The 27,385-nt window shown below is 45.2% G+C and overlaps 1 protein-coding gene across 1 annotated transcript in view; it reads right to left on the bottom strand.

Annotated features, from left to right (window-relative positions):
- sdk2b (sidekick cell adhesion molecule 2b) overlaps positions 1-25,665 on the bottom strand; it is an 89,466-nt gene extending 63,801 nt beyond the window's left edge. Inside the window, exons 1-3 of the mRNA XM_084567731.1 lie at positions 24,679-25,665; positions 11,996-12,102; positions 9,779-9,926 (exon numbers count right to left, since the gene is read on the bottom strand). Coding sequence (XP_084423857.1) covers positions 9,779-9,926; positions 11,996-12,102; positions 24,679-24,947 — 524 coding nt within the window. The 5' untranslated portion in view covers positions 24,948-25,665. The remainder of the gene's footprint in view (positions 1-9,778; positions 9,927-11,995; positions 12,103-24,678) is intronic.
- Between the last annotated feature and the right edge of the window lie 1,720 nt (positions 25,666-27,385).

Below are 27,385 nucleotides of genomic sequence, written 5' to 3'. Positions count from 1 at the left end.
TCACACAAAACTTTGCTACGCAGCTTGTTCAGCAGATCTAACCGTTCCCAGGGCTTGCTGGGCCTCAGGGATCAAAGACCACATGATGCTGGGAGAAATTAAAAGTAAGCCAATTATCCTGAATGGCTTTACATGCGTACCAAGGGAGCAGAGAGAGGCAGATAAGAATTTGGTTAAAAGAGGTAATGGAATTGTTTTTTTTTTTTCAGCCAACTTTAGTAGAGTAGTAAGTAATTTCTTGCTAGCATGTTGGGTTTTATTTTATCTCTTATACGCCGTCTGATGCATTCTGGCCATCTCGTTCAATTCCCCATCTCTCAGCGGTGTCGTGAGCAGCTGTCGGAGGCTCGCCCGTAACGACGGCTTACCCCGTATCTGGCACGGTGCGGGGATTTATCAAGCCACAGAGCTGGGAAATTTGGGTAAATCAGATATGTGCGAACATGCCTCCGTCTCTTGTCTCGTTTTTTATGTTTATTCCCGCATCTTAGAAGGCTTTCTTTTTTTTTTTTCTTCTTTTTTCTTTTTTTTTATTCCAACCCAATTTTCTTCCCCCATTATTATTCTCCAGAAAGAGCTGTGGTCCACAAGAGAGGCCTGGCAGGCAGGACAGCTGCTCGGAAGCATCTCGGCCAACTGTGCACGCTTTTTTTAACGCAACCGTTGCTTCGCTCGCAGCGAGACGCAGCATCCGTCTCATCTGCAATTACTTTCTCGCGGATCAATTTATTCATGTTAAGCATCAAGGGTGATTTTTTTATTTATTTATTTTTTTCTCAGTGACTGCCAGTCTTATAATGACTCTGTAGCAAGTTTCATCAATAATAAGGATGAGGATTTACATTTGACTGGAACAGAGATGTAGAGGTTTTTATTTGCCACCAGCAGCTCCCCTCCCCCCCTCTAATTTCCATTATTAGAAATAAATTACATTACGGCAAAATTAAATAAAACAAAGATCCGGGGGTTGCTCTCTTTAATTAAGAGAGCATTGTTCCAGGATTTTGAATTAAAGGGGGAGTTCACACCAAAACGAAATGCACATGTGTTTCTTCTGGGTTCTGGCGGTATTTGTCCTTCTAGATTGGTTTGATGGGAGTTGCTTAAGGAGATAAAGGCCATAGAAGTCTATGTTTTCCCTTGAATATAATGCAACTAAATGGCACGTTTTTGTTTAACTCAACTGCAATGTCTCTTTGAAGAAATCCCGACGAGGCTACTCAAGAAAATCCACAGACCTGGTTTTGGTTCATTTATGTCTACCCAACTACACCTGGACGGCCGGAGGGGAGGGGCCTCTGTGGATCATCCCAGAGACACTTGATTAGTTTGGGATCTAGTGAATTTGGAGGCCAGGTCAACACCTTGTGCTGTTCTTCATGTTTTTTTGAGTTGTTCCTAAACCGTCTTTGTGTGTGTGCCTGCGTCAGGCTGCATCATTGCTATGCGGTGGGTGGGGGGCAGGTCTGGTCTAGGCGGGTGGTGCATGTCTATGTAACATCCACACAAATGCCAGGTCCAGAAGTTTCCCAGCAGAACATTGAACTGTCACAAGACCATCAATGTTCTTCTCCTGTCAGTGGTTTTAATGTTGTGCCTGATCGGTGTACATCCAAAGCGATGTCAGTTATTTGATTTCTCAGGCACTTTTTTTTTGTCTCTCTCTTTCTCCCTATGTCCATCATTACCTCTTACCTTCTTGACAGAGCTTCCCGGCCCTCGTACCAACACGTCAATTTCCCGCATTTTCACGTATAGTTCAACGGTCAACGTTCATATCTTTCCGTGTTAATCCAGTCCCGACACAGTGATCTGGCCTCCTTCTAACACAGACACTTGCATACACACGCAACAGAGTGTTTTGGCATCTGTCGCGGCTGTCCCTCTCCACTGGGCCGTGAGGGGCCTAACCTCACTCCACAGCCCCGGACCTCCATTACACGCAGACAAATGGCCCCAGTTGGCTGATGGCCTCCCCCAGGAGAGAAAGACAGAGAGAGAGGGGTCTGCAGGATCAAGAGGCTCACATGGCTGGCTAAGGTACGGGTCCAACCATGGGCAGCAGACAGACGAAGGCGAAGGAAAGCCAGAGCGAGAGAGCGAGAGCAAGAGCGAGAGCAAGAGCGAGAGCGAGCAACAGGCTGCATGCCCAATAGCTCAATAGACCTGTGATGAAAAAGCCACGGCTCCTGGGGATGGAGAGATGGAGGAGTGAGAGAGATGAGGGAGTGTTGCTCATGAAAACAGCCACTTGTTTTCTCACCGGGGGCATGAACTAGAGATTTGTGCCACTCTGTTCGCTTTCTGCTTCCCTGTCGCTTGTGGTTCATTGAGTGTTCAGAAAACCAATGCGAGTGGGAAAAAGAAAAAAAAAAAGACACCATGTCCCGAGAACTGCTCACACGGTGGTATCCAAATGAAACCCAAGGTCATTCGTGATAAGCCGAGTAACTTGAGTGTTTACAACATAATAGGCTCAGACCCCCAAATCCATCCGCTGCCATCTGAATCCACTGATCTGATCTACGCAGCACCGAGCCGAAAAGATTTGTTGAATTAATTAGTCGGTTCAAAGAAAGCTGATTATTTTGATAATCGGTCAATGGTTTTCAAGCGCGCGTGCCAAACATCTGCCAGTATCAGCTTCTGCAGTGTGTGAGGATTTGCTGATTTTTTTTCTTTTTTTTTTTTTCTTGGTGAGGATTCGTGACAAAGAAAAAAGCCAGAGCAGAAAGAGTGAAAGGTTTGATGAGGGATTCGGTGCCTTTGTAGTTTAACTGATTTTGGGATTTTATCATCGTGGAACCAGATCCAAATTGAAACTGGTTATCGGACCGCATTCCTTGTCTGATGGACACACACACACAGGCACACACAAGCGTATGGAGCGACGTCGCTGCTGGGTACTAGGGATACTGGCAAAGCTTTGGTGAGCAGGCATAGGGAGAATACAGACACGGTTTTGTCAGATTGCGCATCACAAGGGATTGCAAAGCTGCCTTAAATTAAGGAGTCATTTTTGAAGATTAACAGTGATCATCCACCCTTAATGCCGGCAGCTGGAAAGAAACTGTTGCTTAATTAATTGATTAATAGGCTGAGTGCAGATAACAATCTATAGCTTGTAGGCGGTTTAGGCTTCCGTGTCATTTTGACACCGTAGCTATGGCGACAGCCCATACCCTACTCAACGCAGACCCGTGTTGAGGCGACGAAGACGACAAGAGCCGTGATTTGTCCGTTTGGTAGCAGCGTATTTCCGTTTTAGTATTTCCGGCTGCTTCTCCATTTCCGCAATTTCTGAATTAATTGCTTTGGATCAATAAAGATGGAACGCATCGCGAAAAGGTTGACTGAGGAAGTTCGAAGATACAAGCATTTGTACGACTCGTCTTCGGCGAAATTTCGGCAAAAGTTTTAGTTGCCATTGTTGAATGTGAAGCAGGAAGTGGAAACAAAAATTAACCCGACTGGCAAAAAAGACACAGCGCCAACTAGTGTTTGGGTGGCGTTTTTACAGAGCGAGCAACAGTCACAAGTACAAGTATAAATGGCTTGCAGCAGGGTAGGCTATGTACGTACGTAGGCTACGTACGTAGGCTACTTACATAGGTTACAGCGTCCAATCCCGCAGTAACCTCAAAGAGCCTTTAGCCTGGGGGAATAAATACATGTCCTGACAATCCATGGGGATGCGCACCAAACATTTGACACATTTCTTCTTCTCACTCCAGCCGGTCGAGGCAGATGGCCGCTCACCCTGAGTTGGGTTCTATCTGAGGTTGCTTCCTGTTAAAAGGGAGTTTTTCCTCCTCGCTGTTGCCAAGCGATTGCTCAAGAGGGGACATTTTCGTTACCCCGGTCTTGACCTTACTATGTAAACGGCACTGAGACGACATATGTTGGGAAATAGCACTAAATAAATACACATTTTACAAATTATCAGCAACACAAAGGCAAATCAAGTTTGTGGCATCCCTACTTTGAGGTCATTACCGGATGTAATTATCAGGCTAATATTCTATTATTCACACAATCTTTTGGTGCATTGATCAAAATAGTTTCAACTGTTACAGCTGTTCAAATACAAAGATTTGCAGCTTTTATCTGTGACTGTATTTTGAATCTTACCTGTCCTTGAGTTTTGGGAAGGTGTTAATACCGAAGGATTACTCAAGAAAGTAATGAGTTTATCCATTTATTTCACAAAAGATCATTAGCTGCAGTGCCACACGCGTGCATTCATTTATATAGGAATTTAGGCACCGTGATGTGTCTTCTCCTTGACGTCTCTCCCCTTTCGACCTGGGGATCGTTGGGCTCATGACTAATGCTGGGCAGTTGTAGGGAAATGCAGAGGAAGGGCCTGGCTATTCGCTGGCCCTTGTGACTAATGGGGAATCCATAGCACACTGACAGGGCCCGAGAATCACGGGCAGAGGCCATTAATTGATCAGTAGCTACACCAGATTACTGAGGCGAGCGGCAATGTGTGTGTGTCGGTGTTGTCCTCCCACTGACTCCTCCAGGTCAGGCTTCTCTGTGTTCCGTCTTAACAGACACCTCTACGAGGCTGTTTCAGTGTAATGCAGATAAATCCAAGCCAAAGCGTCAATAGAAAGTTTCTGAGAGGAAAACAACAGGTAGTGGACAATGAGTTATTGTCAGAGGTGAAATAGTGAGGGGACAGGCTGCACAACTATACCCAGCAAAAGCCTCAGACCTTCAGGCCAGCAGCCGCATAATTCCTGGTGAATGTGTTTACCGAAGGGGTCTCTGATTATACACCGCATTAAGTCTTCACAGTAACACCACAAATCACACCAGCAGAATGAAAAAGACTCCGACAAATAAGGGAAGGGAAGAATAACGACAGTTAGCACTAAATAAGTCCTGCTTTACATCACAGCATAACATAAACAAGTGAGGACCCAGGCTGAACCGGCTGATTGCGGAGCAGTTAGACCTACGTCTGTTGGCACATTTCAAACGGTGAGTCAAACGAGGACATGTTTGTTCTCAGCGTGGACGAGAAGGGAGCAACAAAGACCATCAGAGAAAAAATGCACAGCAAGAAGTGAATCTGCAAGTGCATGTGTGTGTTGCAGCAGACGCCAAGACCAGCAGCTGCATGGGCCACATGGCAGAGAAGGAGCAGTCACAGTGCCACAGTGAGACATTGCCTTGCCAAGGGGGAAATTGGCAGCAAGGAAGCCAAATAAAAAAAAAAAATCAGTATTCATTAAGTTGTTGTGGCTTTCTTGTACGTTGTGTTCACACTGTACTGACATTCAAATGTTCAGCGTCTACGGCACCGTCCTAAGATGACAGGTTTTACAGGAAACTGGTCAAAGCGAAAAATATATGACAAATTACAATTTTGATGGCACGAAAGGGAGACGAGAGGGAACCTCTGGGCTTAAAAATGAAGCCGGCGGTGAAGTGGCATAAACTGCAGTTTCTCAGATGGCCACTTGAGGTTTGGTTCAAGAACTGATTAAAATGCCAAACTTTACATTAGAAATCTATCTACAGTTTCGTAAAAAAGCAGTTTTGATCTCTAAAGGTAACTCACACATTCATGACAACTGATTAGTGGGTGAATTTTTGACCGAAGACTTAATCTCATGCATAATTAAGGGTGTGTCCATTTGGAGTCCAAGGTCGCAAGCTGTCTGACTAAGTGTCCCCCGCCTGCGTGATCTCCACTCACACTTCTTTACCCATTTTTAAATTTGCCAGGAGTTAGGTGGATTCAGGCATTGCCAAGATGGCGATGGCCACAGCCACCACACTGAGCTTCAAAACCTTCAGGAATCCTTGGGAGCCACTCTTGGGAGTCGTATTTTTAAAGTCATGTGGATAATTCATCGAGACAATACACTCAAAATGACAAATGTCAACTTCAGTGCATTCCACAGTGTGTATAAATCCATATAGTGGGAGTGACTGGGGCACCGAAACGCAGCCTCTAAATAACGCATTATCTGCAGCGAAACTCGTTCATTTCACCAATATTTTGTTATTGTACACTAGTGCTATTAACCGTTGAGTCCGGAGTTAACTGTTAACATTATCTGGATGATGTCTTCTGACCTGGATGATGTCATCTCTGAGCGTCGCGCGCACCCGCGACGGTCGGCTTGTTTACCTGTAATTTGCTACTGCTAGTTTTTTGCAACATGGTTGGATGTTTTTCTGATTCTGACGTTGTGGACGAACCAGTGAACGAGTTTCGCAGCAGATAATGCGTTATTTAGAGGTTGCGTTTCGGTGCCCCAGTCACTCCCATTATATGGATATACGCAGATGTAAATATCTCATGAACGAATACAAATAACGCAAAAGTTATATGAGTGAGTAAACGATCGTGTTTTATGCCAGAAATAAGGTCCAGGTTGTAAAAAACAGTAGTTCCCTTTAACAGTCCGGTTAATCAGACTCAACGCAACAAAAACCAACACATTTAAATGCTAACCTACTATTGCATATTTAAAGAATTTGCATCTGATTTATGGATCTCACACTTGATTCAGATTGCAAAAGGTCAAACCATCGATCCCACACTCCGCAGCCACAATTGAACAGGCTTTACGGTGTGTATTTGTGATGAATTTACTGGATGTGCACAAACCCTGAGACACAGTTCGCCTCACAAGAGTCCTTGCAATCAACAGGTGTCATCCTAGAGTGATTTCCGAGCTCCTGTCACCTTCCTACTGCGAAAGAAAGAAAAAAAAAAGGCAGGCAAGGCAAGACCCCTCCTACTGTGTGACGCAGGTCGAAGAAGCGACTCCCAGAATGATGTGAATAAAAAACACAAAGTAAGAAAATACACAGTCGAGAGCCTGCAGAGTAAGCATGAATTCTATTTGTCTTTACATTGGCCGAAAGGTGATTGCCGCAGCTATTTTGGGTCTCGCTATTTTTTCCCCCTCGCCTCTCTATTGCTGGGGTGTGATTAAGAAAAGCACAGAGACGAGCGGCAAGACGGACCCCTGAGGAGCCCGCAAATTAAAGTTATGGCACCTGAGGAGGGAAGGCAGGAGCAGGGGAATATGATGGGAGATAGGGAAAAGCGACATGGGTATTAAGTGAAAATGGTCGCCACGGTTGAAGCCTGAGCCAGCTTTTGTTGTTCTACGCTACAACCCGGCTCATTATCGAACACTAGGAACGTCTGACACACCTACCTGACGCAGACGTAGTTACCAGTTTTATGTTAAGCACAGAGGCCCGTGTGATAATGTTTAGCAAGACAAAACAGCTGGAAGTGAGCCCGGAGAGAACTACTCCTTGGAAAAACCCTCCATCGTCAAGGTAAAATTTGTGGATTGGTGCAGATATCTCTTCCAGCACTCCCTCAGCCGCCTCCCCCCACCCCCCAACCACCACAAGTGAGACTTTGATGCCTCTGTAGAGTAAATGCTGGTGGCATAAATCAAATTCAATTAAATGATTTTCAATAAAAAAGGCTGCCTGTTATCAACAGCGCTCATTTGCACACTGTGACCTTGGCGGTGCGTGCGGTATTAGCATTCTCGGGGCTGCAGGGTAAGGCGCCGAGGATGAGGAGCAGAGAAGTACACACAGTGGGTGGCCTTTAATGGAGACAAAAGGAGCGAGGGAGAAAGAGGACAGAAAGAGGCAACGACAGAATACCTAACGAGAAAAATGTGGAGATGGCAAAGAGTCGAGACCGTTTGAAGGACCCTTCACACCGGAAGCGCGAACCAAATCGCGGTAATCCGATTTTCATAACAAATATATATATATCTTCAAATTTCACATTTCACCGCCGCTTTTCTGAACAGTTTGCTGAAAAATGCAGATTTCCAACAACAAGACAGAGGAGACCGAGGGGCTCGGCCTAGCCACGGACAGCCGCAGCCATCATCCTCACTATCTGTCTGGGCACTTGTCTCATTGTGATTCTAGGTCAGGGTGTGATTACTGATGATGAGGAGCTGATAAGAAAGATTCACTCTAACTAAGGGCAAGGTCACCTCCCACTGCGAAGAAATGCAGATGTGATGAGATGGAGATAAGTGACTTTTTAACACACACACACGCGCAGGTGCACACATACTGCGTACTCCCACACAGAGACAGTTACTTGATGTGCATCAAAAAGAGAAACAGTAGAACGCAGGATGATGCACTATGGAAGCTACTGCAGTCTACACCGATCAGGCATAACATTAAAACCACTGACAGGAGAAGTTAATAACATTGTGACAATACAATGTTCTGCTGGGAAACTTTTGGACCTGGCATTCGTGTGGATGTCACTTACACATGTAGCACCCACCTAGACCAGACCAGGCACCCCCACCACACACACAAAAACGGTTTAGGGAGAACTCAAAAAACATGAAAAACTGCATAAGGTGATGACCTGGCCTCCAAATTCCCTAGATCCCAAACTGATCAAGTATCTGTGGCATGCACTGGAACAAGCCTGATCCACAGAGGCCCCTCCCCTCAACCTATAGGACCCAAAGGCCCGCACTAACAACATTCAGAACGCCCATGTCCATTCTCTGATGAGTCAAAACTGTTTTGGAGGCACAAGAGAGACATACACAATATTAGGAAGCTGGTTTTAATGTGATTCCTGATTGGTGTATATGCAGTATATTGTAAAAACAGAACAAAACAGGTCTGCACCATTAACATGACTAAATAAGTAAATACGTTTCCCATTTATTTCGAGTAACATAGTTTTGGAAATATGAAAAATTATGTGACATTATGGAGCAGCTTAATGGACATCAGTAGCCTATGCTAGTAGGTCAAGGCTACATTAGCGGCTAGCAAAAGACACATAAACTGGCCAAACACAAAACAGTGCTCGAGCTAGCTCACAGAAGTATCTGGCTGCTACGATATCGTGTGGAACAAAAGAAGAAAAGGCTGCGTTTCGGTGCCCCATTCACTCCCACTATATGGATATATGCAGCTGTAAATATCTCCCGAACGACTACAAATGACACCAAAGGTATATGGGTGAGTAAACGATCGTATTTTATGCCAGAAATAAGGACCAGGTTGTAAAAAACAGTAGTTCCCCTTTAAAAAAATGTATAAGCACAAACTTAATACAAATCATCTTCTTATTTTTCAAACTGGATTATACCGGAAGAAAACACATTCCAGCTGAAACGCCAAAGACGGCCACTGCGTCCTTCTCAGGCCACAGAGAACACCTCTTTCCCAACCCGGCTCTCCGTTTACACCCTTCCATTGTAAGTGAACAGAATGGGGAAACAACAAAAACAACAATCACATTTGAGGCTGTCAGCGGGTCCAGTGCTCCCTAGTCCTATTGGGCACTGATTGTGCCAAACGCATGATGCCGCCGCCGCCGCCACTGCCAGCTGGAAAACACTGATTGTCAAACTCAGAAAAACACAGCCTCCAATTTTGAGACCAGAATGAAGAGGGACAAAGAGAAGAGATGGAAATAAAAGAGACAGAGATAAACTGATACAGCGGTGTTTGGTTTGGAGTTTCTTTTAAAATAAAAATGAGTAACAAGAGGACAACCCCATTGCACAAAGGGCCAACACTGTTTTGCTCTCAGCCTTTGTTCTGCAATGGAAACTGAACTTGGATTTAGAAAAGTGCAGCAAAACGAATGACACACAACAGGTAGGGACAGTCGCTCTGTAGCGAACGCACTTAAATACCCTCAGGAACAAGCAGAGAACCAGACACTATTCATTGATTCAAACACAAACGTAACATCGGACTGAGCAGGAGCGAACAAACTCACATGCGACTGCTGGGCGGGATCTTGCGGCCGTCCCTGAACCAGGTGACCTGCGGCTGGGGGAAGCTGCGAATGCGCGGCGCGGGGACGACGGCGCCCTCTCCCTGAGAGACCGACTGGGTTCGCTCACCTTCTTCGAAACTGCCCATAACTGGAGGAAAGCAAAAAAAAAACAACATAAAAAACAATACAAACAGAAACAGAGCATGAGACAGGTAAAAGGTTAACGCCACAGACACGAGTCACAAGAACAAATTCCGCGTCCTTTCTTTCAAATTCCGGTGACCTCAGAGCTTTTGCCATCTGCTTTCCGCTCTGAAATGTTACACTGAGCCGCTTTGACGGACAGCGCAGTGCTGTTGCCATGGTTTCCACAGTGCATCAACGAAGGCTGGAGGGAAGCAAGATGTAATGACTCACAGAGGGACACTGAGGGGACGCTAAATTGACTCATATTCATACTCCGTATCCTCCTGTGTGGATGCATCAAGGGCAATCAATCTTGATTGCACTCTAAATGTGTGCATTACTCAACATAGTAGATGACCGGCTACGTCGCTATTCTATTATCTCCCAATACATTTCATTTGTTAGAGCAAACCCCCACCCCACCCCCTTCCGCCCACCCCTTGCCTCATTATATCTTAAAAGCTGACTAGAACATTCTGCTAATGTTCCTGCTCCTCGTTTGCCTATTTGTAAGTGAGACCTATGGGCAGGGTAGGAGTATTTGATGGACAGTTACTCCGTCATTAACTTCTAACACTGTTTAGAAGTAATACGTTTGAAACATGTGGGGGGGGATCAAGGTGTGGGGCCCTGAAGTAGACTGGACGTTGGAGTGGCTGTGCATCGATGGCAATCTCATTTTTCTCTCTCTAGATCTCTTTCAAAGAGAATTAAAAAAAAAAAAAAAAAAGGTAATCTGGCTTTGCGGTGCAGCTGTGGCGCTTAGCTTAAATGAATATCTGGGAAGTGTGAAAATCCCCTGACTTTGATCTGCAGTTTCGGCGATGTGATGTCCTCCTCCCCTTCCCCCTTAATCTCTAATGCCGAGGCATGTTTCCCTTTCTTCGAGGTGTGTCTCCGCAATCCTAATTGTGCTGCCTCGATGGAACGCCCACCCCCCCCGAAAGACATCTCCCCATCTCTCTCCCTTTTCCCAGTCCGCCGTCTATCTCATCTGTTTCTTCTGCAGGTGTCCTTAATTCTCCCTTTTTACCCTGCACGGCCATCCCTAGCCCTCCGTGAGCGACTGAGGAGAGGGAAGAAGAAGAGAATTATGGAAATGGGAAGAGCTAGGAATAAAGAGGAGCTGAATAACAGTGGGGTGGAAGCCAAGAAATAAATAGAAAGCAGGGGTGGCCAGACAACAGTCAAAGTCAAGAAAAAGGAGCCAGTGATGGGAGCAACAAAGAGTTAGACTGCTAGAAGAGAGAGGAGATGCCGAGGGAGGGGGTTGGCTAAGGCAACGGTATGTTTGCCCAATACTAAACAAGTGGACCCGCGGGACTGTTAGGCCTTCGCCCATCTCCCTCCATTCTCTTCCTCTCTTGTGCCTGGTTGACTGCGTTGTCAGGTACACCGGAGCGCCGCATCCACTCAAATGTCGCCGGGAACAAGGGGAAACCAATGAACCCGGCATACCCTGGGAAGGGAGGATAATAGGCGTGGGACAGTCGCGCATACTGGGGGGGGGGGGGGGGGAGGCTGGAGGTGGATTTGACGCGACAACACTCCAGACACCTCCGTGGCGCGTCTGTAATAGCTCGCTAACAAGGCCGGGGAGCCGAGCGGGCTGAAAGCGGCAGAGAACATTTACAGAAAACGCGGTGCTCGGGAGCCCCGCTTTCACAAAGAAGCGACAGATGTTGTTGACAAAAGAGAGAGGGAGCGAAATAAGCGGCGGTCATATTGAAATGAAGCAAAGTTAAAAAGAACCATGGCAACAATATCAATCTAATGAGAGTGCTGAGTGGAACAGCTGTCCGGGTTGATAACACTCCGAATGAGATGCAGGTAGATCTTTCACCCTGGCAGCATCTGTCCCTCCCTTCTCAGTCCTTGATACAAAGGCAACCAAACAGAGGATGGGCATACTGTGTACTCTGCATGCAGTTTAGCAAACACACTCTATCTTACTCTGCGTTTATCTATCACGCATCCACTTATTCATCCATTGGGTCCATTTATTTGTTTTTCACCTGTGCAGATACTTACAGGCCACTTGAACTTCTGTGCGCCTCTGCAGAAGGGCCCCGACCCGATTCCTCACAATGCAGCGGTAGAAGCCAGCATGAGAGCGGTCCAACGAAGGGATGAGGTACCTTTAATAATCACAGAAACACACACACACACAAAAAAAGATGAAAATACTTTTAAATCCTGATAAACAAATTAAAAAAATATTAAAATAAACTAATAAAGTAGGAATCAAAGGGATTTGCAAATTTGCAAGCGTGAACGTGCTGAGAAGGATCCGACGCCATGCACGCTCCACGCGAAAACTTAAGACTATCTGATAGAGGAACAAGGGCACGGAGGACATCTGAGCTTAGCTGTTGTTTATTCCAATGATAATGATGCTCGAGAGGCTCCCGCCAGCCGAGGCGCTCCCTCAAGACACATGCGTAGACGGCAAACACGTGTATTCAAATGTCTTCTGTGCAAACACACGCAGACAAGCGCAAAAATCTCCCGGGACAAAGGCTGCAGCCGCACGTCTCCAGCTGCTGACACTCTCTCCGTGACCTTGACTCCAGGGTCCGGCTGTGGCGGCAGTACTGCCTCAGCGCCATGTGGAGGCAGCGTAACATATACTTTACACAGCTGCGCGCCGGGGACTGCACACAAGCCGCTGACCTGCTCTGCGTTCCCCCACGCCACATCTGGTGATGCGGCCGAAAGCCAAAAGAACAGAAGAGGGTTGGCGAAAGCGCCGGCCCAAGGTGGGAGCCTCCTTAAGTGTCAGCCATTATGCCAATTTTGCACAATACACTGCGCTGTAACTACAAAGACACACATGGGACACAGAGCTGTTGGGCAGGGACCAGGCAGTGTGATGCAGCCAGCAGGGGACTGCAATGATTTTAAGTGTTTATTCAAAACAGGTATTCGTTTTTGCCTTTGGATGCAGCTGAACGACACACTGTACGGAGCCTGTGTCTCTAAAAGATGTCAATATCTGCGATTCACCAGGGTATATATATATATATGAGAGATTACCTCAATATCATCAGGATACAAAATGGATTTCGCGTGTCGTGAGCGATTCAAGTAATTTGTTTCAGAGATCAGGCACTCAGACTGCTCAGAACGGCAGGTATCAGCTTCCTAACAACCTCCCAATAAGCAATAAATGGAGGAGCACTGGGAGACACATGGAGAGGCCAGCTATTAAAGTGGCTGCGCAGTCTCTGACGGCATGTTAGACGGCGGCGCAACATGTAGAAACTGCGACTTAGCCCTTGGCGATCGGCACGCGGTTAATTCCAAAGTCGCTCGAGCAGAACACATTCTTGTCAAAATAAATACATCTTGCGGGAGGTGAGGCACTTGCCACTGGAAGCGTGCGTGCCATCTCCGATGTCACGTTCCCACATTGCTACGGGCTCCAGAGTACTTAGCTCGCTGAGAGGCGCAACCTCCGGTGACGGAGTGGACTGGTTTCTATAGTAACCACATGCAGTTTGTTTGAAAAGTTTAACCTCTTGTTTGTGGCGGTTTTCTTCACGTAATAAACGCTTGGGGAGGGAGTAAGTGAGTGAGAAGAGATGTAAAAGAGAGCAGTTTACGAGGTCGGAAGTGCTTCCAACAAGCTGTCCGCGGTAAAACTTTTGCAGCAGAACTAAAACTACAATTGCGAACAAAGCAGTCATGTAAAAAGCTGAATAAATACAAATTATTCTGTGTTACCTAAATATTATGTAAAAAGCACTCTTCCATATATATACATGTTTTTTTACCATCTGTCAAATCTTCAAAAACTTCAAAGTTTTTCAAAGATATCTTCCTAGCTATTTTCTAAGAAGCTGTGTAAAATTCAGTAAACACAGAAGTCTGAGAAGTCGTCCTTGGAAACTGTTTGGGAAAGGCATGGGGCACTTTCAAAATATATTTTGTAGATGATTGGATGAATCATCTGCAAAGCATCATCGCAGGGTTTCAATCTACCATTCGTAGGTTTCCTGAAGAGCAGTTTCTAAGCTCAGCGTCGTGACTCCATTTGTCGCCATCTTGGCAGTGCTTGTCTCCGCCTAACACAAATCTAACTCAAAAATAGGCAAAAAGGTGGAGCATGAGTGGAGCTAAGGTGGGCATACAGCTTAAAGGGAAACTATTGCTTTTTACAACTTGGACCTTATTTCTGGCATAAAATATGATCGTTTACTCACTCATATAACTTTTGTGTCATTTGGAGTCGTTCAGGAGACATTTAGATCTGCGTATATCCATATAGTGGGAGTGAATGGGGCACAGAAATGCAGCCTCTAAATAAAGCATAATCTGACGGAGTTACCTGTTATCACCATCCAGAGTCTGTAGGTCAATCTACAGACCCCGGAATCAACGGGTAATAGCACTAGTTTATCATAACAAAATATTGGTGAAATTAACGAGTTTCGCGGCAGATAATGCGTTATTTAGAGGCTGCGTTTTGGTGCCCCATTCACTCCCACTATATAGATATACGCAGATCTAAATATTTCCCGAACGACTACGAATGACACAAAAGTTATATGGGTGAGTAAACGATCGTATTTTATGCCAGAAATAAGGTCCAGGTTGTAAAAAACTGTGGTTCCCCTTTAAAGTAGACTTAACTTTGCCACACAATTTAAGTGTTAAGTCACATAAAAATCCACGGGCCGTGAAGTTAGCATGAATGGAGAAATCAGCTATAGATTTCCTGGGTAAAGTCGGGCATTTTAACGTGGAGGTCAGTGGGGTTTGACTTGCTTTTGTCAGCCTCAAGTGGCCTTTTGAGGCAACTGCAGTTTTATGCACTTCCTAGCTTTCATTTTTTCAGCCCCGGAGACTCCGGCTTAAACAGAACGACCCTCAGTCTAAAGAGCTTTGAAGTATTTACTAAGTTGGTAGACACATTCAGTCGTCTTTGTAGAAAACATGAGCATAAATGGCACTCTGGCAGTTGGGCGGTAGTAGATGTTTCAAGCTCTGGTTGCCTTGGTAAGCCTCTTATATATTTCTTCCCCCAAATGTTGTGAACGTAGAAGAACATAGAGATATTGCTAACGTATGCTGTCACCGTTCTCTTTGAAATGAAAACTCCGGCTCCATCTGGATTCACTGGACCTTCCAACACCAAGCCTGAAATCGTCATGGTGAATTTTGGAGGTCAGATGAAACGTCATGGATGGCATTTCCTTGAAGTCATGCGTCAGTTAACTATATGAATTGCTAATCTTGGTCAACACCTCAGCAAAGGATTGTTTTTGCCTAACAACTTGTCGAATTTCAGCAACATTCCCATGTCTTTGGTAACCACATTGCTGTTAATCACTTCTGAGTCATCTTCACCACACCTAAAACATCCTCTTAATGCCAGTAGTTCCTAACAGGAAGCTGACTGGCCAAGGTCTCCATGGTTCACCCACAAGCACCTCTGGAAGCTTGACAAGATGGATGGTCGGGTCAGGAGAATCTAGCCACCTCGCAATGCTAATCACATCAAAACCCAAGATTTAATTTAAACAAAACGGCGGCTTTATTCAAATGCGCCGCTTATTAACGGTATTACAAAGTTTCATACATAATTTTGCTTGAATATCTCCACGCACTGGAAGAAGCCGCTATGAGCTTTGAAAAGGTGCTTTAATATTGGCGTGTCGGAAGGCTGTTAATGTCTTATGACAAAAAAAATAAATAAAATGAAGCTGCATCAAACCTCATTACCAGCAGAGTCAGTTGGACCCGAAGGACTAAATGAGCTTTAGCCCAAAGTCTGTTGAGGTTTAATCAACTAATCAGGAGGATCTATTAATGGTGTGGGACTCCTTTCATATGCTCCATCAACTAAATTAATATAATTACGTATATGTGTTATGCATAGACGGAGGAGAGATGAGGTGAATAGATGATGGAATAGGGTGTGACCAAAAAAAAAAAAAAGAAGAAGAAGAAGTGTTTGTGGTTTGGGTGGAGAGGCAGCACGTATTAAGAAAGAAATAGCTGACAGGTGGTGTCGTTGCTCCAAGTTTAACCTCCCCGAGGCCTACAGAGAATTCACCCGCGAGCCAGAACCTTCAGGGTGACTTTAGACACTATTCTCCCTCTCCCTTTCTCCCCTCTTTCGCTCCGTCCCTTATATAATGAATACAATTAACCTTTGCGGAGTTGTGCGCGTTGGCAGCAGGTTGGCGGGGGCGGGGGGAGGCGGCGGGGGCCTCGCTGTGTTGGACAGAGATTGACTGATGTTCCTGTGGTCAGCGCGCTCCGTCAGATCCCCTTTAATTAGCCCCACTCAGGAGAAATGATTAGATGGAGGAGTGGCAGGAGAGACGGATAGGGAGACGCGAGGAAGAGGGCGGCCTGGGCGCGGATTGGTTTGACAAAGGAGGGCGAGTGCGGAGGAGGGGGTGGGAGAATGAAAACAGAAAATGTCAGATAAAGAGGGAGGGAGAGATAAAGAGATAGAGGATGACTGACAAAACCATAATCCGTGATTGAAGGCGGCTGCTGCGCACTTTATTGAGAGCGTTCCCATTAATAACATTATACCAGCTCCCAAGGTTAGCTCCAATAGCATGTTGCTCAAATCTCTAGTTAAACAGTAGCATTATAAACCCTCGCACACACGTCGCAAGGACATCGTAATTATACCCAATCTTATCATAAAAGTAAATCACGATAAATTATGAAGCATCATAAATTTAAAATGAGGCAGTAATGACATCTTTTATGCGTGCTGTCAGTGAATGTGCTTTCAGGATTATTTTTTTCCTTTCAATTTTTCTGTTTTTCTACTAAGTATTGCAATAAATTCGGAGCCTGGTTTGAAAGAGTGCACTTTTGACGCTGAGCTCGTGATAAAATCACGGCAACACGTGTCACGGTTCACGTGTAATTAAATGCTTTTCGGTGTCACTTTTGGAGGTAACGGAAACAGTCTGGCGTCACCTTTTGGCATCGCGTAAACACACAATCGCCTGCTGTGGAAAACGACTGGCTCCAGGTCATGGTGACGGCTCATCACAGCGAGCTTAAAACATCCATCCCTGAAAGACGAGTAAAACACCGGCATGTGACGCGCACGGCACACTGACACAAAGTCGAACATGTGCAGCTCTTCTCCGCGCCATAGGCAACGTCTCTGAAAACGAATCAATAATGCACCATACATTTTTTACTTTTTTTCCTTGCGACAATATCCTATGGAAGTGTAAAGAATCACGTTTGAGATCTCTGAATTATATACTGCAGGATGAGTGTCTTCATTCTGATCTTGTCCTTATCACATACAATACATGACAGGTAATGGAGACTTCTGGCTTAAGCTACTGGAAATCAATACGGGGTAATTTGTCTTGAGGCCTCAGGGGGAATAGCTTTCACATGTTCTAGCTTTTTATTTTTTATTTTTTTAAGGATAAAACTGAGAGACGTGGAGAAGACAATTTTCACAAACTATTTTGCCATTATTGTATCTCTGCGATCTACCAGACGCAATCTCTCAAAGCCCATCTCCACATTAGCCGCACATGGACGTTGTGACAGCTTCCAAGCCTTGAGACATACTGCCCCGTTCGTTGGTGTTTGGGGGACTGGTTTATTAGGAGTGATGGCTGAAACCTGGGCTGCCGTGACTGCCAACCTACTGTATATATCAGGCATAACATTACGACCACCTGTCTAATATTGCGTAGGTCTCCCTTGTGCTTTCAAAACTCCAAAAGCTGGGGATGGCTGCTGCCATCAAGGAGTGTCATTGCTACAGGGTTGGGGGTGACTAGTGTATTCTAGGTGGATGGTACATGTCTAAGTAACATCCACACGAATGCCAGTGTCATGGTCCTGGGTTTCCAGTGCATCCGGTGCCCGTAGAGACTGGCAGCTCTTTTGAAACAAGAAACAATGGTGGGACAGCATGACACCGCTCTACGCTCACTATCGGACCACCTAAACTCGCTCTCCATGGGGATGAATAAGCTCGCCGAGCATCTGGAGACCATCGTCACCCAGCTCACAGCTTCAGCAGCTTCAGCAGCTTCAGCAGCTTCGGCGACTCCTCCTCCACCAGTGGAGGCTAACCCAACTACTGCGCCTATTACCCAAGAACCAATCATTCCCACTCCCACCAGGTACCAGGGTCACTTAGGGGCATGCACAAGTACTCACAGACCTCAACCTATGCAACAGACTCAGCTAAAGCAGCATATATTGTGAGCCTAACGTCCGGTCAGGCAGCTACATGGGCCACGGCCGTCTCCAGCAAGCTTCCCGATTTCTACTCTGATTATAGGTTGATGATAGGTCTAATTAAAGAAATGAGACTGGTACTCGACCACCTTTTGGATCTCCAACAGGGTGACCAACCAGTGGCCCAGTTCGCCATCACTTTCCGCATTCCGGCGGCGGAGTGCGGGTGGGATGATGGCACTCTCCGGGCTATTTTTCGGAGAAGCCTGGATAACGAATTAAAAGACGCGCTAGCGGTAAGAGACGCTTCTACCTCCCTGGAGGGACTTATTCGACTAGCCATTAGCTTAGATAATCGGCTTAGGGAAAGAGAGAACAAAAAACAAGGCACCGGATGCACTGGAAACCCAAGACCATGACAGCCAAGTCCAAAGGTTTCCCAGCAGAACATTTCATTGACGCAAGATGGTCAACGTTATTTACTTCTCCTGTAAGTGGTTTTCTTATTATATCGCTAATGTATGGTAACGAAAAGTCTTTGCATATGTTTGGACGGCAGGGAGTGCGGGCAGATCAGCGACCAATATTTTCATCACTGCATTATACGGACAGAACGTCGCTGAATGCCGCGTCCTCAGATATATCAGTGACGTCCAAGTGAAGCATTTCAATGTGAACATCCAGTCTCTTTGCAAACATAATCAGGCGCCCTCGCGCTCATACAGAAACGTTTCATAACGGTGGCCGCGGATCACCCATTAGAGAGGCAGCCACACCTGCAGACAGACAAACACAGCCCGTGCACATCATAAAACAAACGCTGTCTGCTTGTTTCTCTCCTGCTGTCTCACTTGCACTTCTGACTCGCTTGCTCTGCTACAGAAAACGAGGTGTGACTGAGTGCAAGGGAGGGAGAGAGGAAGGTAAAAAAAAAAAAAAAAAAAAAAGAAAGAAAAAAAAATCTATTGTATCTGCGGGCTGTGCAGGAGAATGCCAGGGAGATAGAAAATGGACATTTTTAGTTACAGCCGGGAATCCATTAAGGTCATCCAGACAGAGGATGCTGCCTGGCTGGCTGCATCTGGAGGCCTGTCAGTCCCTTACATGATGGGATTCAAGTGCAGACCCAAGTAATTGGATGCTACTGCTAGTCCTTCTCCTTAGCAAGCAAAACGCTGATCTTACTGCGGCTAGCGCGGTAACAGAATGAAATAAAATAACACGATTTAACAGAATTCCCTGATTTATATTTTATTTTTTGCCTCTATACTGGAAACTCCCCATATCCATTCATAATGGAAAATGTCGGCAATTCATTTTCCAAGGTTTCTTTTTCCCATTTCAGTGAAAATGGCTCTGCATATTTTATTATTTATTTTATTTACTTTCCTTTTTACTTCTTACAGTCATGCTTTCGGGGATCTCGGAGAAGGGAAATTAGAGCAGATAAAGGAAATGCACAGAGATAAAGCGGAGAGCGCCGCAAAGCAGCTCAAAACAAAAATAAATAAAAAATACATTTGAATTTGACATGACTCAGAAAAACAATTAATTGTGGAAATGCGGAACGGCGGCGGCGGCGGCGGCAGCGATGAGAGCAAGGGTTCGTGTGATGTGTCGAGGAAAACAACATATAGGGGGGAACGCAGGGTGGAAAATGAGAATGAAAGTGAGCAAATGGGAAAATCTCAAGGTCCTCTTCGCTGCTGTTTATTCCTCATCCCATTTCCATTTACACAAGTGCACTTTAACCCTCCTCTTGATGTAGACACACGCACATCTAGGTTATTTATGGAGAACCGCAAATAGGAAAATATACGAATGGGTGGTATTTCGGCAGTCTTCGCTTTGCATGGGAGGATATGGATTTTGGAATTGTTTATAATATATTACGGTTAAATGCCAGGAGCCCCGGCTTCTGCGGAAAATTCTCAGTTATGCTCGATATTTTAAGGTGATTAAAACGACCAGCGTTTATGTATGCAACCTCCCGGGGTCTGGTGAATGAAGTGCATATAAAATCTATTCCGGGCAGAGTCGGATTCGTAAACATACGGCCAAGACAATTGCAGACGAGCTTGTTGCAGATTAAATTATTGTGACTTTAACATTCCTTTGACGTTGACAACATTTTTATAGTTTAGCTACAAGCAAACAGGACACAAACCACTCCCAAATGCAATGTGCCGACATGGTACGTGAACCCCTCTCCTGGGTGAAAGTCCACCATTCAGCCCTAGGAAACAGTCGAACAACGTCGTTTACACAATTATATTTGTCGTTTAGGGAGTAATTGGCAATCAACCTTTTCTGTCATTTCTGTACGCGGACATGCCAGTCAATAATAACCACATCATGGTTTCTGTTCCTGCTTAGATTAACATTGGAACCATTACAAGTTCAGAATCAGCAAACGGTACAAAAAACACACTATCCTGCCTGAGTTAACTTCGGAATGAATATTTATTCAATAAATTACTTTGAAACTCAATCATGTGCGTCACTTCGTTAGAATATTTGCTGGCGTGTGAAGTCCAAAGGCGGATATTATTTGGCGCGCACACACGCTGTCAGCTACCGCTATTATGCCCCCTGCTTTTCCTTCATCTCCATCCAGTTAGCAAGCTGAGCTTGTCATCTCTTCCCCCCAGACATGCAATAATATTGTACTGAACTTGTGTTAATTTGTTCAGAGCTACCATGAAATTATATCTGTTTAAAAAAAAAAAGAAAGAAAAAAAGAAAAAAAAAGATATGGACTCTCGATGGTAGTTCACGTATGAGTGGATTAAATTGAGGCAGACAGATGAACAAAGAGGAGGGATGGGAGAGATCAAAAGCGTGAAGAGAGTTTTGAAGATGAGGTGGCGCTTTTCAGGAAATACACGATTGCAATTTAATCTATCTATCTATATATATATGTGTACCTGTGGCGCCTGTCTATTGATTGGTTTGCAAACAACACAAATGTATTACTGGCCTGTTTCTAAACACGCGCCCGGATTTTACAGAGACGAGTCATTACTGGAGAGACCAAAGTGACACTCCATTATGCTAGCTGTCAAAATGTTAATCTCATTTTCTGTGTTTTTGCTGTCTTGATTGTGAAAAGCCCGCGTTGACCAAGAAAGCACTCCCTTTGTTGTGATTGTATCGTAGGGAAAGCTAATTTTCACTCCTCGAAAAAATTGACAACAACAAGGGGGTGTAAGTACGCAGAGATGAAAAGACAATCAACATGAACTCGTGATGCTGTGACTGCCACGTCTTCTGCGTCATACCGTTTCATTTCCTCTCGTTCTCTTGATTAGACCGGACGCGCTTTGTTCTTTCCTGCTCTTGCGAAGTCCCTTCCGACTTTTTGTTTTTCGCTTTCCGCCCGTCTTATCGCAGCGCGAAAACTTGGGAGAACGTCACTGCTCCCGGAGGAAGATGCCACGCTCCGCCGACCTAGCCAGGAACCAATTGACAAACACAAGCTACTCTTGGGGTTTGATTAATAATTAACTCTCTCTCTCTCTTAATTAAGTTTCTAGGTTAATTGGCAGCGAAAAGTCTGGTGGAGTGCCAGGTAATCATGCTTGAGGTTTCGGTCCTGTGGCAGGAAGCTGTGGTGTTTTACTGTGTATTTACAGACCCATGGACCTGCTGAAGCATTGTGTGACGGATGCTTCACTAGCTTAAAAACCCAAGTCTTAACTAAGCTGAATTCTAATTTAGTGATAAATCTATGTAATATATTTTAAGTATAACAAAGAAAGCAGGATGTTGGGCAGATTTTCTGTAACTGTAATGTATAACCATCCTCTGGAGGGTCGCAAAGGGGCTGGAGCCTATCCCAGCTGTCACTGGGCGAGACGGGAGTTACACCCTGGACAGGTCGCCAGTCTATCGCAGGGCTAACACCAAGAGACGGACAACCACACTCACATCTACGGCCAATTAACCTAACAAGCATGTCTTTGGACGGTGGGAGGAAGCCGGAGTACCCGGAGAGAACCTACGCAGACACAAGGAGAACATGCAAACTCCACACAGAAAGGCCCCCAGTCGGCCAAGGGATCCGGACCCAGAACCTTCCTGCTGTGAGGCATCAGTGCTAACCGCTCCATATGACACTATTATTATGTGACAGCAGTCAGCGCCGGGCCCGGTCTCCCCGAAGAGCGGCACTCCCAGAAGCCAATCGCTAAAAGCGCGCCGCTCGCCAACTCCATCCAGCGCGCTCTTTCTTCCTCGCACACACCTACAAGTTGAATAATAATGGCCACACAGACCTTGCGGTATTGATCGGTTGCCAGAGGACACAAGGTCAAGTCGCACGGTGTCAATATTTAAAGCAGCACTCAGCACTGGGGGACCTCTACCATAACCTCATTAATATGGGGCTCTGCTCCGCTCAAATACTCTCCTGGCACCGAGAAAGGCCGACTTGAGGAACGAGGAGGGCTGCATACCCAAAGACGTGAAACACACACATATATATATATACACACACCATACCATGGAAAAAGTTGGAAAATCCTGGACACACTTTATCTCAATCAAAAACTTCTTTTTGCGATGTACCTCAGCACCAGTTGGAGGTGATTTGAGGGAAATCGTGATCACATTTTGTCTTAGATCTCTTTCGGGCTAATAATGGTGAATGGCAGAACTTTGGACAGCTTTGTGCCTGTGTACTTGTTTAATCACCCATTCTATCGCTCAATCACTCGCCCAATAACACAGTCAAATGGGCCCTAAGGCTCCAGCCGACAGCGTTATTCTCAAGTACAGTCCATTCTAATCAATTGTCCCAGCGTCTGTCTGTGCGTCACTTCTGCCCTTCCCTACCCTGCTGTTTCCACTCTCGGGGCTTATCTGTCTCCAGAGATTGTCAGGAAGAAAGGTCTTCCATCAACGAGGCCGAGGCAGCTCGTATGTACAGCCCCCCCCCCCCCCCCCCCCGTTGTTTTCGCGTTCACTTTTTTTTTTTTTTCTCCCTCACATATGAACACAACAGTTCAGCTAAGATCAGCTAAGTGTGTGTCAGCAAGCTTTCTTCCAATCCTCTAGTGTTTCATTTACACCGCCGTCTGCGCACACACACACAGACACAGACACAGACACGGGGAAATGCTCGGTGCAGACACACTGCTCTCCAAGATAAGAGCAATGTTTGCCACATGATTAAGATCTTCCAGTTACCATTAAAGACGCTTTATCTCCCGCCCTAACCCTTATTCAAGCCTCTCGCTTGTTCGCAGCCTCTCCAGAGAGAGTGATGGAGGTCACAGAGGCGCCAGGGTAAAGGAGAGAGGCAGAGGCAATGAAAGAAGAACATAAAAGCACAGCTGGAAATCTGTTACATGACAAAACTATTGTTGTTTTTGTTTAAAAATGCACCAACAGAACAATGACTACAGAAATGTTAACAGGATTTAATGTCACCGAATGCCATGAGACTGACACTGACATGGCAGCGACTGCTATGCTTTTATATCTTGGGGCTGTCGGTGCTTCCGAGCCGGCCGTGCAGGCCATTCTAATGAACATATCTCAGAAACACCCAGAGGGAATTCAGATTTGTCGCAAACAAACATGTCTACATGGGCTCAACAATGAACCGCTGATAAAAGGTCAAGGTGACTGTGACATGATGTCCCAGTGCGACCTGCGAATGCAACATCTCAAGTACACCTCGAGGGACGTTCTTCAACGTTGGCGCAAACTTTGACTTTGCCTCAAGGGTGAACCGATTAGATTTTGGTGGTCAAAGGTCAATCTGAGCTCATGGCTGGCCCATTCCCGTGAATCCCCGCAATGAGGGGATTCACGGGTACTAAGACCTAGAGTTCAAGATGGAACAGATTAGAATTATGTGCTCAAATGTCACGACGTTAGAACCCTAAATCTTTACTACGTACTGTATAGGAGTCCAGTTGACTAGTTCTTTGGAGGCATACAACTGGGAGGCATTGATTTAAGCTGCTACACTATGGCCTCATTTCTTGGTATTGGAGTAACAATAACCAACTTTGGCCATCACCAAGATGATTTTAGAGGAAAAAGGTTTTGGTTTTCAACATGTTGAAAGACTTTCTTTAATTGTTTGGTTGAATACTGTAATGGCAAACGTTGCATAACATGGTACCTTCAGTGTTTCCCATACAATGTTAATACTACGGCGGTCCTACAGGCTCTGATTTACTCCGCCATGGTCGCCAGGACCTTCAATATGACCTTCAGCAGAATGAAGGTATAAAGTACACCTATTTGGTGAACTCATTGCTCACTCGCCCCTCTCAATGCTTGATGCTCTGTCTGTGCTGTGAGCCCATCAGAGTGTTCTGATTTCTTATTCTCCAACAGAAATTTCCACTACAACACCACATGGCCTGATGGACTGAGGTGTGATCAAAGATGTACACTCAGTTTCGTCACTGCATGGCAGTAGTTTAGATTCAGAAAACTGGTTCCCGTCTCATTTGTTGTACAAAGTAAATATAGTAAATAAGACTTGTTTCAAAGTTTGCCCTCACCTGTACTCCAGTGAAAAGCGCGTTAATTCCGTGTTGTTGTGGATCCATTTAAACTCCAGGGGCCAGCTGCCCTCGGCCATGCAGGTCAACACCAGCCTGTTGCGTTCCAGGTGGAGCTGGCTGCGCACCGGCTCCGTCTTAAAGTAGGGAGGCACATCATCTGGAAAGAAACAACAAGAAACAGGGAATTTAAGTTTTGAAATATTCTTCATCGTGCTCCTAAACCACGCCAGCGGCAAACACCTCAGTAGCATTGGAATAAAGAGCATGCATCGTTGAATCCCATGTCCAAGATAAGTCGAGTGTATGAAGACATGTCAGGGAAAATATTATTATTCAGATCACGACGTGATCAAGACGTATAAGTAGAAACAAAGTGGCTTTGGTAGCTGTTGATGCTAACATCTATCAGACTGTAACAGATTGTATATGGTCAGATGCTAGGATCTTATCTAAGACAAAGCAAACTCTGCTGCATTAGATTATCGCTGCCATGTAAACAACAAGCTGCCACAACTCCAGATGGAATACCTTCCTGAACGTGCCCCATTTGGAGACACCTAATCTCATGCGATGCACAGTGGCACGTGTTGATGTCTGGCTAAACGGGAAGAAGAGGCAGAGGCATCACGTCACCAAGAATTGGTTCTGCATCTCCTTGCTCTTTGTATTTGTGCATCAGTAACTCATTGGCACAGTGCATCACTTCCCTCCCAGCTACGCAGAGCAGACAGGAGAGGACCGAAGCCAAGGAGGAGGCATGAAATCCTTTCATCATTCGTTCGCCTCCACTCCGTTTCGCTCTGTCTTTTGCTCTGTCCGCGTCTCCTGAACACGCTCTGTTGAGTGTGAAGGAACGGATTGAGGAAGACCGGCGAGAACCTCTCCGGGGTGATGCACAGACCGCACGTGGCAAACAGGCACACACCGCCTTCTATGTCTCAATCAAGAGGCCGTGCAGGCAAACTGTCAAGGTCCCTCGCCGTTCTAATATCTCACCCTTAATAAATGACGCGGGAATGGGGAGCTTACTTGATGATCATTGTAAATATAGAACACATTAATTGGATGGTTGGATAATATAATTATCAAATTGACTGATAATCAGCCATTGAAATTAAACTGTCAAAATGATCTATAGTGCTGATATTTTGTTCCACTATGTCGGCTCGACAAATCCGCTGGAGGTAGACTGATAAGAATGAAGGAATGGAGAGGAAATTGGGGAGGAAAGTAAAACAGAGTGAGAAAGATTGACACGCCTCTCGCTTTCAATCACGGATTCAGATTTGCTACTAAGCGTCCTGGAAGAATATTAATAATTTTTATTTTTTTTTAACAGGTTTGTGTGAGGCAGAGCATCTTTTCATGGAGGAACGCAAAACACTAATAGTGCAATGTTGAAAGATTCTCATTTAAGCCAAAGATTCTCTCAACTCCTCAACCCATAAGACCCAAAGCCCCCCACTAACAACATTGTGTTGCCAGACACCACAGGACACCCTCAGAAGACCCATGTCCATTCTCTGTTTTGCCTGATTGGTGTACCTTGTTGGGTGAATTTCATTTAGCGTCTATGTAAACAGTTAGGTTGTAATCTCTAATCAGAAGGATTTCAATCTGGTTGTAGAAATGTTGTCCATGTAAACGTAACCAGTCATGTAAAAGTACATTAAAAACCAGCCTCAGTATAAACAGCCTCAGTAAATGCAGCCTCAAAGAGGATCAGAATTGAATCAACGCGTCTCTAAAAACCGAGCATCATAGTGAAAGAAGGACTTTTGTACTAGGCTGCATTTTAGCAAATGCATCTAATGAATCCGCAGCCATGTGTATTCCTGCAGAGAAATTACAAAACAGCCCAATGACTAATCTCGTCATTCCACAGAACCGCGGATCAGACTCATTTACACATTAAGTAATCAAGGAACTTTGAAGCAATTTGGATAAGTGGAAATAAAAATGAGATCCAAGGTGATAAATCATCAAAGATACACACATAATGAGGAAAATCTAAAGAAATTAAAAGCGGGCGAACAATGGCTGTTTGCAGTTGAAAGAGAATCGCGGATCTCAGTAAATCAATAATGAATATTCATAAATTTAGACAGGGTCTCTTTACATATTTATGAACAGCTCTTTTGTTCGATTTTTGACTTTTGATAGCCTGAGCTCGGCGCCAGTCTGTGCGCCGGGCTATCATGGCTAAATATTTATAACAAATACAAGAAGACAGAGAAGACTCAATAAAATACCACACAGTATTGATCCGTCAGATTCAGCTCACATTACTACCTAGAGTTTTCAAGTCCAGAAATTGGGCCCCTCGCCGTTCTGACTGTGTTGTGTTCTGTTAAAATCTGATCCCTTAAGCCAGTCAAACAGCAAGAAAGCCTCCACACAGCAGAGGCATAAGAAGCGGAGCCAAAACACAGACGCAGCTAATCAGAAAGTCACACCGTGAAGTGCAGCCTCTGTCAGTGTAAAGGAAGAATACGCAATGAACCAGAAGACAAATGCACACTTAGGTTAAGTGATATAAGACTAAAAGAAAAAAGAAAAAAGCAGAGAAAATGATATATGAGGGAGCAGGACGGCTGACAGAGGGCTTAACAGATGCAAACTTGAGATAAAATGTAAAACAGACTGCCTCTGGAGTTGGAGTGCCTGGGCATCTCCCAAAGCGGTGAGGGTTAATGCTATGCCT

Source organism: Chelon labrosus (assembly GCF_963514085.1).
Source record: "Chelon labrosus genome assembly, chromosome: 19".
Taxonomy (NCBI): domain Eukaryota; kingdom Metazoa; phylum Chordata; class Actinopteri; order Mugiliformes; family Mugilidae; genus Chelon; species Chelon labrosus.
This window is presented reverse-complemented; position numbering and strand designations above follow the sequence as displayed.